At 44.3% G+C, this 14,595-nt stretch overlaps 1 protein-coding gene across 7 annotated transcripts in view; it reads left to right on the top strand.

The window, feature by feature from the left end:
- Window positions 1-5,476, top strand: part of LOC137380660 (uncharacterized) — a 239,302-nt gene extending 233,826 nt beyond the window's left edge. For all 7 annotated transcript variants that reach the window (XM_068052842.1, XM_068052840.1, XM_068052838.1 and 4 more), the window contains 3 exons: window positions 1,518-1,624; window positions 3,145-3,265; window positions 4,913-5,476. In XM_068052842.1, coding sequence (XP_067908943.1) covers window positions 1,518-1,624; window positions 3,145-3,265; window positions 4,913-4,978 — 294 coding nt within the window. In that variant the 3' untranslated portion in view covers window positions 4,979-5,476. The remainder of the gene's footprint in view (window positions 1-1,517; window positions 1,625-3,144; window positions 3,266-4,912) is intronic.
- Window positions 5,477-14,595: the final 9,119 nt, after the last annotated feature.

Below are 14,595 nucleotides of genomic sequence, written 5' to 3'. Positions count from 1 at the left end.
CCCCGCTCCACTCTCACTCCTTCCCACTGCTCTTGAAGTGAAGTCTCGCTCACTCCTGCACTCTTTACACCCCGCTCCACTCTCGCTCCTTCCCACCGCCCACAAAGTACTTTTGAAGTGTAGTCACTGTTGTAATGTAGGAAACACAGCAACCAATTTGCACATAGCAAGGCCCTACAAACAGCAATGTGTTAATGGCCAGATAACGTGTTTTTAGTGATGTTGAATGAGGGTTAAATATTGGTCAGGACACTGTGGATAATTCCCCTGCTATTCTTCGACATAGTATCATGAGATCTTTTACATCCATCTGAGAGAGTAGGCGGGGCCTCAAGTTAACATCTCATCAGAAAGACGGCCATTCCAGCTGCGCAGCACTCCCGCAGTACTGCACTGGAGTGTCAACCTAGATTTTGTGCTCACATCTCTGGAGTGGGACTCGAACCAACAACCCTCTGGAGCAGTAAATCGGATAGCAATGTCCAGTGTCCACATGTGCACATCTAAATGCAGAAATTAGGAAATTGCTGTCATATTTGCCCTGCTCCTCCAGAATCTTTGGTAAAACACTATCTTGCTGAGAGATTCAGCATTCAAACACAAGAAGAACATGCATGTATAATATTTACCCACTAGATACTATATATGCCAGAAAATGTTGGGGCTTGTCCATTCAAGTGTAAGTGATTTTTTTTTAACGGTGTACTAATTACTGCCAAACAACTTCTCTGGCACTGAAAATTTACCTTCTCAAATGTGGAGTCTCACTCCTTCAGATTTTAATTATTGTTGATGCTGTAACAAAATTAAACTTTAAAAAAGTCTTTGTCTCTTTTATCTCTCGCTTAACACCATCTCTCTTTCCCTCTCTTTATTTCACTTTCTGTACTCGATTTGACTTTGAATTAAATATTCTAATTTATACTTCCTGTTTTAGACTGCTGTCCAGAATTTATCTCTGTGTAAGTGGATGGGTTTTGAATGAGTTAAAATCTCGTCCTGTGTGTTTCAGTAAGGATTCTTTAATCTGACTGGTTGAAGAGACATGCTGTTGCTTGCCCTGTTCACATGGGTCCCAGATCCCTTGTAGAGGGTGCATTGCTGTTTTGTCTGATAACCATAAATTGCAGTGTAAAAGTCAGCAGAAATTCTATGAGCAGGTGTTAGGGTAATGAATGACGAGCACCATTCGTTTGCTGTTGACAGCAAAATCCAAGCCAATATGAATGTCCAGGTTTGTATTTCTTGGAATCTTTGGAGATTACAAACCATCAGATCTGAAACTCAATACAATAGATTTTGCTTTCCTGCAGTTTACTAATTTTGCCAATGATTTCTGACTGAAGCACATATTTCCTGTGAATGACCACCTTACTCAGATCAGCATCCAAAACAGTATCCATCGTGGTGTTGAAAGGAGATATTTTTCAAGGTCTACCTAAAAGGCTACTTTGAGGAAATGTATTTTCTTCTTGTATCTATTCTGATCTTCAGGACAATTACTTTATTTTTGGCAGAATGAGGAAGTGTTGAAGAAATGTGCCCAAGAGTACCTAGCCCGAGTAAAGAAAGAAGAACAGCGGTACCACGCTCTCAAAATCCATGCAGAGGAGAAGCTAGACAAGTAAATACTCTTTCTTCCTAAAATAAAAGCAGAAAATGCTGGAAATACTCAGGTCAGGCAGTATCTGTGGAGAGAGAAATTGAGGCTGGATCAGGGTGATGGACATGTGGGGGACGATGATGACGGCCACTCGCCCACCAGCAGTGGGTAGCCAATTATGCCAATTAAATAGCCCATTGAGGGCACTTGTCAGAAGCTGGCTGAAATTTTCCAGACTGCAGGCGGGCCCCCACAAGGCCAAAGAACGGTCGATGTATTGAGGCAGGCTCCTGGCATTAGACTGAAGTGGAGTGGGGCGTGGGGGCAGGTGGTGCCATTGATGCCTCATTGAATTTAACACTTCCCTCAACTGTAATTGCCAGAGGGACACAGGGTTCCCCTTCCCCAACGATGGTCTGGCTGCTGTGGCCACTTTTTATTTATAATCTTTGAAAAAATCTTCAGGGGGCATTTTTATCTTGAGGCGCCCTCTCGTTCCCCTGTCTCTGATGGTGGGGCTGCTGATCTTTCAGTGCTGGTGGACCTCCTAATGACCATCCAGCCTCGGGAGCCCACCCTCTGTTCTTAATTGGATGGGGCTCCAGAGGGGGCCACTTATTTGACTGCCTCTGCGAAAATTGCCCTCTGGGTTCCAGCATGGGCATTTGTAGGTTCCTGACCCACATTTCATCCCAACGGTGGGATTGGGTCCCAGGAACAAAAAGTCAACCCAATGTTTCAGGTGGATAACTTTTTGTCTCCCAGTTATATTTTGTTGTATATGTAGGGATAGTACATAACAATTGAAACTAGTCGAGAATATATAATTTGGCATCAATAAACACAATTGAACCCCATTATGTACAATAGGTGGAAGCAGATAAAAAATGTATATCACAGAGCTGACTTTTTTTTAAATTCTTTTACGGATGTGGACATCGCTGGCTAGGCCAGCATTTATTGCCCATCCCTAACCGCCCTTCTATGATGCAAAGTTGTGGGCTCGCAGTGACGAACATATAGTGAGATGTTGTGAGGAATTCACATTCTCACATTTAGTTTTTTATCCCCTCATCTGTATAACATTGAAAACAAGTATGATAATGGAAAGTATTCCATACCGTAAGATTAAGTATGAGATTACTGTTAAATCTCTTGTACTCAGATGTCTTATAGCATCTTATAGCAGTGTATATAAATTGTGAAGTGAAACGTGTAGCCTTGTGACCCACAGCAAATTTTAAATGTTTTGTATTTTACAAATTGTGGGACAATAAATTCATATTCTGTGCCTCATAACTTTAAATTAATAACAGGAACCAATTTGCATTAAACCCTGGAGAAGATTAAGACAATTTTTACTTTTAATAATCCCCATTTGAAACTTTATTTTCTTTGCATTCTCGCTACATGTATACTATTTTTGACTTTTATTGATATATAAAAAATGACTTGGAGTTAGCATTTGATGGAAGAATATTGTTTTTTTTTTAAATTGACATCTACACACACATTCACCTGAAAAATCATTTGAATTTTAGGGCCAATGCTGAGATCGCTCAAGTACGAGCCAAGTCCAAATCAGAGCAAGCAGCCTTTCAGGCCAGTTTACGGAAAGAACAGATGAAAGTTGAGTCACTGGAGCGAACCTTAGAACAGAAGGTAATTAAATACATATCAGGAATGTGTCTTTTCAACATCTAAATCGGATACTTTCTGAATTTTTGGGCAGTATTTTAAAATGTAGGGCTGGGTTTTATGGGCCTCCCTGAGGCAAGGCCAGAAGCGGGGGGGTTGGGAGGTGGGAGTGGGGGAGTAGAATGACGGGTAGGGGGGGTGGAGAGCTCTCCCCGCCCCATCGCCAAGTGATCTTGCCGGGGGTGGGATAGGCCAACACCGGCCTTCCTACCCAGAGGCCAATTGAGGCCCTTAAGTGGCCTCTTCCCGCCACCGCTGGGATCTAATCAGCAGTGGGGTTTCTCCACCATGCAGGGAGGGCGCTTTGTAAAATGAGGTACCCTCCTTGTGCGGTGGGGGGGGCCATCCTCCATGGGCAATCTGTGGCCCATGGAGGGCCCCAGCCGAGATACAATGCACCTGTCAGGACCCCCTGCCCCGTGGGCTTTATGACCACCCCTCCAACCCCCTTGCTGGGGCCTTTCGGATGGCCCTGGTGACCCCACCTCATTTACCTAGAATCCAGGGTCATAGTACTGGGCTCGGTCCAAGGCCTCTACAGTACCGGCAGAGGATCTGGCCTTTTAAAGACTGCATTTTCATTGCAAAAATTGATTTTGTACTTGCATGAGATCCTCAGCTGTTCAAGGTTTTACTTTCAGAAACTGAGTACACTGAGCAATTCAATCACTGATCGCTACATAGATATACTCCCAACTTCAGCATCACAGAAATCATTTCACTGCAATGTTAAAGTTGAAGTATAAGCTTTCCTTTTATTGTCTGGTATTGTTCTTATTGCATGCAGTTCAAAGGAACGTTATTTTATAAAATCTATAAAGTTCATTGAGATTTTTAAATTTAGATACATTAGTGAGTAACCAGCATTAAGGTGTATTCTATTTTCATACAATGTTCTGGTTGAAGCAAAAATGAAAATCCTATCCTATGCCCTAACCTTCTACATTTGTGCAAGCTTATGATTGGAAGATAATAATATTGTAACTGAAAAAGCAGGTAAGCCCAAACTAATAAATCCCAATATTAGAACCAAAAATACCAAATACATAAATACCAAAAGTGAATTTTGTATGGGGTGGCCCACAGGTAGTCAGGAGCCTACTTCAGTGCTTTGTGGGATCCAATTCTCTGCTAAAATATGGTCAGCACAGAACAGTCTGAAATCCCGGAGGAACTCTTTGTTCACCAAGCCTATTAGTGAGATATTTAGATGGAGGCCCCTTTTTGTTTGTTTGGTGTTCTGGAGTTTTGTCCTTTTTAAATAACTTCATTCACAGGACTTCTTCATCGAACCATGTAAATCTCCATTTCAAGCAGCAACCATGGAGCCGATATAACATGGTGCCAACAGCTGTGGGATTCCCCTTAGTGGATGCTCTAGAAAATAGGGCTGTCAAGAGCAAAGACTTTTTGACCTGTTCATTGCTGCACAGTTTTATTTTCCTTAATGAAAACGACATAGGTTTTCTGAGAATAGCTGTGAATAGATTAGGTTTTTTGTGGTACCTTACGCTTATCTTTATCAGGGTGGTAATTTAAGAGTAGCACAACTTGTGCCCCCTCTTAAGCCTGGAAAAGTGTACATTCAATATGTTTCTCATTCCTTTTCAGAATAAGGAAGTAGAAGAACTGACAAAAATCTGTGATGAACTGATTGCCAAAATGGGGAAGAGTTAATGTTGCCTAATTTTTTTTAAATAGGGGAAAAATACTGAGTGCAATAAAGCCAGTGGTGCAGTAATGTTGGCTGACCTATGTGGACACTGGGGATTTCACCACATTTTTGATGCACTATTTCTCTTTCCACTGAGGACTGTTTAATGTATGTAGCATTCAAATGGCCCATGGAAGTTTTCCTTTTACTGTCTGCTGTATTGTAGTATGGCACATGACAAGTTGATATGAGTTCCTGTATCAGGGAGATTGGTTCTTTAATGATTAGATGAGAAGCGTTAGATATTGAGATTATTTTTTTTTTTGTTTCTTTTTATGGGTCCCTATGTATTGTGTCTTCAGAGTTTCAATTTTCTGTACATTACATTACTGCAAGAGAAGTCTTGCCAATTTTCAGTGAGGCCTTAAGAGTCTAGACTTGATCTGCATTATGGATTTGTAAAAATGCATGTGTGTCAATGAAGTTCTCTATTGTAAATAAAATTTAGTTTAAAATCACAATTGCTGTGCTAGTTTTTTTAAATGAATGCTTTTAAATTTTATTTTGGAGCAGTCTATACTAAATTCACTCCTCAGGAGAAACCTATTGTAGTATAATAATATAAAAGCAAAATACTGCAGATGCTGGAAATCTGAAATAAAAACAAGAAATGCTAGAAATACTCAGCAGGTCTGGCGGCATCTGTGGAGAGAGAAGCAGAGTTGAAAGGTCACTGACCTGAAACTTTATCAGAAAGCTACAACTTTTCAGACTATAAAGTTTTTTGCTGTGATTCTCACACCTATTTGAGTCAAGGCCAGTTTTTGTTTGATATGTTGACCCTTAAAAGATTGTGATAGATGTTCATTCTGCCATTCGGTTTCATTTTCTTTTCCACCTACACTCATCTCATAAATAGCTAATCTTTTGGCACACCACTCATTCACTTAGGGCGGCACAGTGGCGAGGGCGGCACAGTGGCGCGCAGTGGTTAGCACCGCAGCCTCACAGCTCCAGCGACCCGGGTTCGATTCCGGGTACTGCCTGTGTGGAGTTTGCAAGTTCTCCCTGTGTCTGCGTGGGTTTTCTCCGGGTGCTCCGGTTTCCTCCCACAAGCCAAAAGACTTGCAGGTTGATAGGTAAATTGGCCATTATAAATTGTCACTAGTATAGGTAGGTGGTCGGGAAATATAGGGACAGGTGGGGATGTGGTAGGAATATGGGATTAGTGTAGGATTAGTATAAATGGGTGGTTGATGTTCGGCACAGACTCGGTGGGCCGAAGGGCCCGTTTCAGTGCTGTATCTCTAATCTAATCTAATTCATGACTTGCAGGTTTCAGTTTATTGGACACAGTCTGTTTATGGAAAACTGTCTCATGTTGTGAACTTAATTAAGAAGTGTTAGGATAAAGTCAAATCATAGTCAGCATATTTTCACTTAAAAGCATACGTAAAAGAAAGCAAAATCAATGCAGAGCAGTCAATGTTGCAAGCATGGGGGAGGGGTTAAAAAAAATACTTTTACCAGCTACTTGGGGAGGCTGACAGAATGGGCGAGATTTTAACACACTCAAAACCCATTCACTTAAATTTAGAACCAATGTCTCAGAGACTTGCTGCAGTCCTAGGCAGAGACCAGAGACCACATACTGCATTGTATTGTAGTTATGGATGTGGATTGTGGTGGAAGAGTAATCTGTATTCATAAAAGTCCAGGTTCATCTGTAGACAGAATAACAATAAATTTTGAGGTATCATAGAGTTTCTGTTCTATAACTAATAAAAAGGAAGTTATGGTACATAAAGCATGCAATTTGTTTTTTGCAACTCTTTTGTGAACTAAACGTCATCTGGCTCAAAATATGGAAAGCAATATCTTGTTGGCCTCTAACATTGCTTCTTATGGATGGGAGAAGGATCAGTCCCAGGCTGAAGACCACTATCTCACTTAACAATTAGTGCTACAATTATGTGTAAATATTACCTAAATCCAGAGTTAGGCCCCAGCAGCTCCCTGGAAGACAAAAGGGGAAATTTTAACCTGACAATGTAGGTGGGCTTCTGTGCGGCAGCAGGTTAAAACAGCTGAAACTATCAGGAAGCTGTCAGGAACCCGCCGACTTCTCCTTTAACCTGAGCACGATCTGCAGCATGCAGGAAAAACCTGTGCGACAGGTGGGTCTGCAACTTAAATGTGCAAACTACTCAATAGCTGCCTCTTTAACACTAAGTTCTGAATTTAACTGTGCGCACATGTTTCCTGGGATTTCTAGAACTTGCCAGGGAAAAAGAGCCATAAGCACAGCAGAACGTGAAGGGGCTGAGCAAGTGACAAACAAAAAACTGCTTTAAATACGGAAATCTGACACTTACTTCCTTGCCTAAGTGAAAGGCTTTTGCTCATAGGACTTGGTCTGAGAGTGTGCTTTCACTGTTCTGGAGGTGGTTTACAATACTTTGCAGGGTATTTTTACCACCTTGGAAGTTTTTGCCTTTGATCTGCACTTCCCAGTTGTCAACCTTTAGATCAGCATGGGAGCAGTTGCACCTTGGACGAGGAGCAAGAGGAACAGCAGGAGCAGAACCAGCAGCAGCAGCAGCCTTTTCCTCAACCACCTGCCATTCCACCGGACAGAAGGCATAAGCACAGAGCTCCAGCTTATAGGAGGTGATATGCTCCAATACAGGGTATACAGGCAGAGAATAAGCATCCTGGACATGACTGAGCAGTGCCTCAGGAGACTCAGGCTTTCCTGTCAGGTGATCACTGATAATTGCAGCCTTCCAGATCACTATGTCCTTCCCAGTGGATTGGGTGGGCCCACATTACCTGTGATGGGCAAGGTCACCACAGCCCATAATTTCTTTGCCTCTGCCTCCTTCCTGTGATCTGCTGGTGATATTTATATAATAATATGGGTAATGGATGCCATATTTGCCAGGGCTGGCACTTATGTGCATTTCGCTACTGATGAGGGCAGTGAGAAAGAGCGAGCGCTCGAACTTGCTGCTCAGACTGGTTTTCCGCAGGTTGAGGGACTCATAGATTGCACTCGTGGCAATCAAGGGACCCCCAGATCACACAGGAGTAATGTTCCCTGTAAACCGTGCAACCACACAGCAACTGGAAAGTCCCTGTGCAGGCTGCGCACAAGTTGGTCCCTTTAAGTTACTGCGCATGAGCAGCCAGGCAAAAGAATTTGAAGGGGTCGTGCACTTAAATAAATCACCGTGTATTCAAAAAAAAATTAGACTGTTAAAAATTAGGAATGTGCATGGAATATATAGGATGATTAATTTGGAATAAGATACAGGGTTAGATTGCTGCTGTAAGTTTTGTTTCACTAGAAACAAATGGAATGTCTAATTTGATAAATGACAATTGTCCCGGTGCAGGGGAATCAATAACCCAGGAGATGGGGCATAGCCAGATGATGCCTCTCGAATAATGAGAGGATAACTGGATAAATGTCTAAATAAGCAACCATATTCTAAAGTTGTGTTAGGATTATCTTTTAACCTTGTTTAGCAAAGCTGTTTGCTAAAATGCATAAGTTAACCAGTGTGTGAAGACAGAATAGATGAAGAAAATAGAAGAAGCATTCAAAAGGGAATTGGACAGTTATATGAAAAGGAAGAATGTGCAGGGTTATTGGGGGAAAAGGAAAGGGAATGGAACTGAGGGAGTTGCTCTTTCAGAGAGCCGGTGTAGACATGATGGGCCGAATGGCCTTTTTCTGTACTGTAACGATTCTGTGATGTCTTTGTAAACACAATGGACTGAATTTTCATTGAGGTTGAGAATCCGACGCCCAAAACATATCTGGGTCCGAACCCTGCGCCACATCAGCAACTTATTGGAAATAAGTTAATTGGCCTGGGTGCAAGTATCCCGCCCAATTGAAGGTGCTGGAAGCATCCTGAAGGTGGTAATCTTGAAAGGCAAGAGGCAGCCATGACTTGGCTTGCTGTTGCCTTCAGTAATGCAACACCCAGGGAGATTGGAGGGCCTGTGTGAGCACCGGCATGTGTCCCCAGGCGGCACCCTGTTTCTCTGATGCCTCCCTGGAGGCACTAATTGATGCAGTATCAGAGAGGAGAGAGCTGTTCTTCCTAGCTTCAGGAAGGAGAAATCCACGCAATGAGACCAAGAGGGCCTGGATTGAGGTGGTCACAGAAGTCAGCAGCTGGGAACCCACAAGAAGGATCTGGGTCCAGTGCAGCAAAAGGTTCAATGACCCCTTGCGTTTCAGTTAGGTGAGTGGCCAGTGGCACCCAGTTCGTTGGACACTAACTCTCTAAGCACCAGAAAGCATGCGAGGTGACCTCAGAATGGCCATAGTTCTCCCTAACATTGCCAGTAAGTCGATGGTCGCCACACTGAGATGCAGTCACGCTCACATATGGGGCAACATTCAGACGGGGATATCACTGAGGGGATCATCAGCCCACATGTATGCCATGCTGCAAGAGATGAGGGACAGCAGTCTACTGATGAATCCTTCTCCTGTCATCCTGCAGGAGAAGACAGCCCATAATACTCAGGAGATAGCTAGAACAGGAGGTGGAGTAGCCCAACTTCATGCTCTGACAGCAGTGGAGGAGGTGACGCTGGAGATCGTCAGGGTGCCATCGACGAATTTGGTGGGGGGATGACGAGATCAGAGGCCATGAGCAACAGAGTCATTGGATAGCTCTTTCTTGAGGTGAAGGGCATGGAGGAGACTCCTGCCCAATGTGAGCTATGGATCTTAAACCCCTGGCATCAGAGGGGTTTGTTGTGCTGGGGCACTTATTGAGTAGGACCACTTCTCATCACCATTTTCTTGAATCTCCCACAGGATCAGATTCACAGCAGGAGAAAAGATAACCTGCTGTATCTGCACTGCCATCCTCGGCAGGAGAGAGTCTACACGACCTGCACTGCCTCCACATAACTCGGCAGCTTCCACCGGCACAGAGACACTTACCGGGGTTGGGCCACAGATCAGTGTAAAAAGGGGGAACGCTGGGCACAAGCAAGCAGGAGGGGGAGGGTGAGGCAGAGTCACCTGTGGACAGTTCTTCTTGGAGGACAGAGGTCAGACACAGCAATACTTCGCTGGGTGAAGATGCTGTGCCTCAGATGTCACAGACAAGGGAGACCTTCCTCAAGAACCAGAGGCAGATAAATTATCATTTGTCAGAGTTGCCTGAGTCATTGTGGAGCCATGGGCAGGCAATGGAGGAGTCCGTGCAGCGCATGTGCTCTCTCATGACTTGGGGTTGAATTTTAATAGCGTGCTGCACATCGCAGTGTCGCGCTTTGAACTCGGCAGCCTTCAGTCACGGAAGCGGCGCCGCTGAACCCCCACGATATTTTGCGTGGGGGCTCATTTAAATGGAGGGCGATGACGGAGTGGGGGCAGCCGCTCCGTCCCCGGCAATGGCGTCCGGTGCCACTTTTAAAGGGCTTCAAACCCTTCACTTTCATTTGTACCTTAAGAGGTGCTGTTTAAGTCGAAAGTGAATAAAATTGTAAATTATCTTGATTACCCTCTCCCCACCACCCCCCCCCCCCCCCACCCTACCCCCCACCCCACTGAGTTCGCATTTCATATATTTACATTGGCCTCCCAGAAACCACTTTGGAAAATGCCGACATTTAACCCCCCACCTTCAGAACCTTTGACCTTCAACCCCTTCCCAACATCTCCACAACCAATTAAAAAAGGTTTTCACAGAATCACAGAATCATTGCAGTGCAGCTTATGTCCAGTGCCTGCTCCTCTGCAGGTGTCAAATTGGAGATGACTTGGACTCTTCCTCTCCCTGGTATTCTGTGTTATCTTCTACGAGGAAAGAAAGAAGAGACCTATGAGTGTAAGAAGGGGAATGTGTTGAGGAGAGGATGGAAGGGTAACATTTATGGAGGGTCACCGAGAGGAATGGGTGTGACATTGCATCACGATGAGGGTGTGTGCCGGTGGCAGATGGTTAGATGGGGATGTGAAGGAAGTGCCTCTGCTAGGTACATTGATCTGAGGAGTAATGTGCAGAAGAAGGCTCGGGGAAGCAGAGTGAAGGGGTTTGGGATAAGATGCACATCAGGATATACTTGAATTGTGCCATGCCACTCAATCTTCCTGCCTGATTAGGTCATTGAATCTTTTGCAACACTGAATGCAGGAGCAAGCTACCACACACCTGCTGCTGACGACCTCAGCCACTTCGAACCATGTCTGCTTGTTTCCGGAGGCAAGCCTCTTCCTCCCATCTGCAGGGAACAGAATCTCCCTGCAGGCCCTAACAGCCTGCAGCATCATGTTTTGAGATGCATTGCTGAAGCATGGTGCTGCCTTGTAATATTGTACCCCCATTTCTGCAGCTTCTGGCTCTGTCTAAAGGCCTCTACAATGCTGCAGGGTCTCTTTAAATAGTTGAGTTGAAAGAAACTGCTGTGGCCTGTCATCATGCCCACTCAGCTACTTGGTTCAGAAACTGAAAGTCAGAAGCAAATGCAATGGCTGCATCAAAAAGCCAGTGACAAATGCACTGCCAAAACCTCTGGATTCCCCACATGCAGCTGGGCTCCCCCATTGTGAGCAGGTCGGGAAGTTAAAATTCAGCCCTTTAAAGTCTCTGCTTTGCTCCTGATTCTGTTTGTACCTTAAATCAACATTGATATATTGTTGCCAGAATTGAAATTTTTTTGGGCGTTTGTAAAAGCATTTCATATTGCATTAAAATTGTATAAAACTATTTCAATGTGCAGATTGATATTGTTAGTAAGACCTGTGTTTTTGTCTACTTTTGTTGTTTTGTTTCAAGGGACTGGATAATTTTTTGAGTTACCTTTAATAATACTATCAACTACAGTATATGCATGGTAATAGAAACATAGAAAGATTTATGGCACAGAGGGAGACCATTCACCACTGCGTCCGCGCCAGCCAAAAAAGAGCTATCCCCGACTCTCAGAATCATTACAATGCAGAAGGCGGCCATTTGGCCCATCGTATCCGCACTGGTTCTCTGAAAGAGCAAATTCCCCGCCATCTCCCTGTAATCCATTAACCACTACTCTTTGTTTCCTCTCACTCAGCCAATTTTGTATCCATGTTTCTACCGTCCCTTTTATTCCATGAGCTACAGGTTTGCTCACAAGTCTATCGTGTGGCACTGTATCAAACGCCTTTGGAAAGTCCATGTACACCACATCAACAGCCTTGCCCTCATCAACCCTCTCCGTTACCTCCTCAAAAAACTCCAGCAAGTTAGTTAAACGTGATTTTCTCTTAAGAAATCCATGCTGGTTTTCCTTAATTAACTCGCATTTGTCCATGTGACTATTGATTTTGTACTGAATTAATCTTTCTAGAAACTTTCTCACCACCGAAGTTAAACTGACTAGCCTGTAGTTGCTGGGCTTATCTTTACACCCTTTTTTGAACAAGGGTGTAACGTTTGCAATTCTGCACTCCTCTGGTACCACCCCTGAGTGTAAGGAAGACTGAAAAATTGTGGCCAGTGCCTCTGCGATTTCCACCCTCTCCTCCCTCAGTATCCTTGGATGCATCTCATCTGGTCCTGGTGCTTCGTCCACTTTAAGTTCAGACAGCCTATCTAATACTTCCTCTTTATCAATTTTAAACCCCCTCCAGTATCTGACTTACCACGTCTTTCAATATTGCCTGGTTTGCATCTTCATCCTTGGTAAAGACAGATGCAAAGTATTCATTTAATACCTCAGCTATGACCTCTGCCTCCAAGTATAATTCCCCTTTCTGGTCCCTAATGGGCCCCCCTCCTCCTTTTACCAACCTTTTATTATTTATATGCCTATAGAAAACTTTGGGATTTCCTTTAATGCTAGCTGTCAGTCTTTTTTCATGCTCTCTCTTTGCTTCCTGTCTAAGCCCACCTTCCAGCTCTTGGTCCATAGCCCTGCAGGGAGTATATCCAAGTATTTTTTTTATGTATGATGAGGGTTTCGGCCTCGACCACTCTTTTAGGCAGTGAATTCCAGACCCCCACAAGTCTCTGGGTGAAAGAGTTACTCCTCAACTCCCCTCTAATCTTTCCACTAATTACTTTAAATCTATGCCCCAAAAACTGAACTCAAATTGCTTTAGTGGGATTTAAATTTACATTCTCTGGATTATTAATCCCAGTTTCTGGATTACTAGCTCAGAAGCAGAACCATGACACTACTGCACCCATGGTAGAGTACATAGCTCTGTGCTGGTTTAAATCTGAAGTAAACAGTTCACTAATCAGGACAACGGGGAAGAAAGCATATGGGATTCTTGGTTTTGGAAATAGGGGCATTGAATACAAAAACAAGGAAGTCATGTTGGTGGATACAAATTAAACAGTAGCCTTCAAAAGAGAATTGGATGAATCCTTGAAGAAGCAAAAGTTGTAGGGATATGGGGAAAGAACAGGGAGTGAGACTAATGGATTGCTCTTCGAAAGATGTGCCAAATGGCCTCATTCTGTGCTGTACTATTTTATGACTCTATACTAAACCTTTAGAAATCACTGGTTTGGCCTCAGCTGGAGTATTCTGTACAATTCCGGGCACCACACTTTGGACTGGATTTTGTTCCCAGCCCAACGTTGGGTTTTGTGGTGGGTGGGGGGGGGTCGGAGAATTGGAGCGGCCGCCACGGAGACCGATGCTGGGTTTGCCAGGCCTGATCTTCCCAGCAGCGGCGACGCTCTGTGGCGGCCCATCCGCTGCTCTGCAATGGGACCCTACTTTAAATATTTTAAATAACCTCTCTGCATAAATTTAAATGTAATTCGCCGTGATCTTATCTTCAGTTTGCAATCTTGCACATGTCGTGCGGCACACTCACGCCTTCACTTTCTTGTCCATGACAAGCTGGTGCTACCGAGGTGGGGAAGGGGTCAATTCTGCATCTTTGTATGGGGAAGTGGGGGAAAGGGTCAACTCTGAATTATGTTGAACTGTTTGCAGGGCTGCCAGCCTTTTAAAAATGGTGTCAGCACCTGCTCCTGCATCAGGTGATGCCGTGAACGGCATCACCAATGCCACCCTGGCCACGTTGGGACGGTGGCTGCCATCAATATGTTAAGTGGCTGCCCGCTGCGTAATCGCAGCAGCACGGTGGCACAGGTCCTGTGTGGGGTGGCCACCCCAGCGGCGGAAAAACAAAATCCAGCCCTTTAGAAAGGATGTCAAGGCCTTGGACATTTACAGGGATAATACCAGGGATGTTATGGGGAGAGATAGGAGAAACTGGGACTGTTAAAATAAAATAAGATAAATAATTGAATAAAATAATTAAGTAGTTAATTAAAACACATTAAGGATGGTAAGACAGATGATGTGTCACAGCTGCAGCATGTGGGAGCTCCTGGATGCCAGTGTGATCCAGGGCAAACATGTCTGCAGTCAGTGTTTGTGGGTCGAAGAGCTTCGGCTCAGTCATTGAACTGGAGTCTGAGCTGCAGACAGTGCAACACATCAGGGAGGGGGAAAGTTACCTGGACATTTTGTTCCAGGAGGCTGTCACACCCTTTAGGATAGGGTCTTCTGATTTGCTCAGTGGTCAGGGACAGGAGAGTGTGGCTGCAGCTGAGGCAGGTAAGGGGACCCAGAGGGAAGGAGTGCAGGAGCCTCAGCCTTT

Source organism: Heterodontus francisci, chromosome 20 (assembly GCF_036365525.1).
Source record: "Heterodontus francisci isolate sHetFra1 chromosome 20, sHetFra1.hap1, whole genome shotgun sequence".
In the NCBI taxonomy this organism is placed as follows: domain Eukaryota; kingdom Metazoa; phylum Chordata; class Chondrichthyes; order Heterodontiformes; family Heterodontidae; genus Heterodontus; species Heterodontus francisci.
This window is presented reverse-complemented; position numbering and strand designations above follow the sequence as displayed.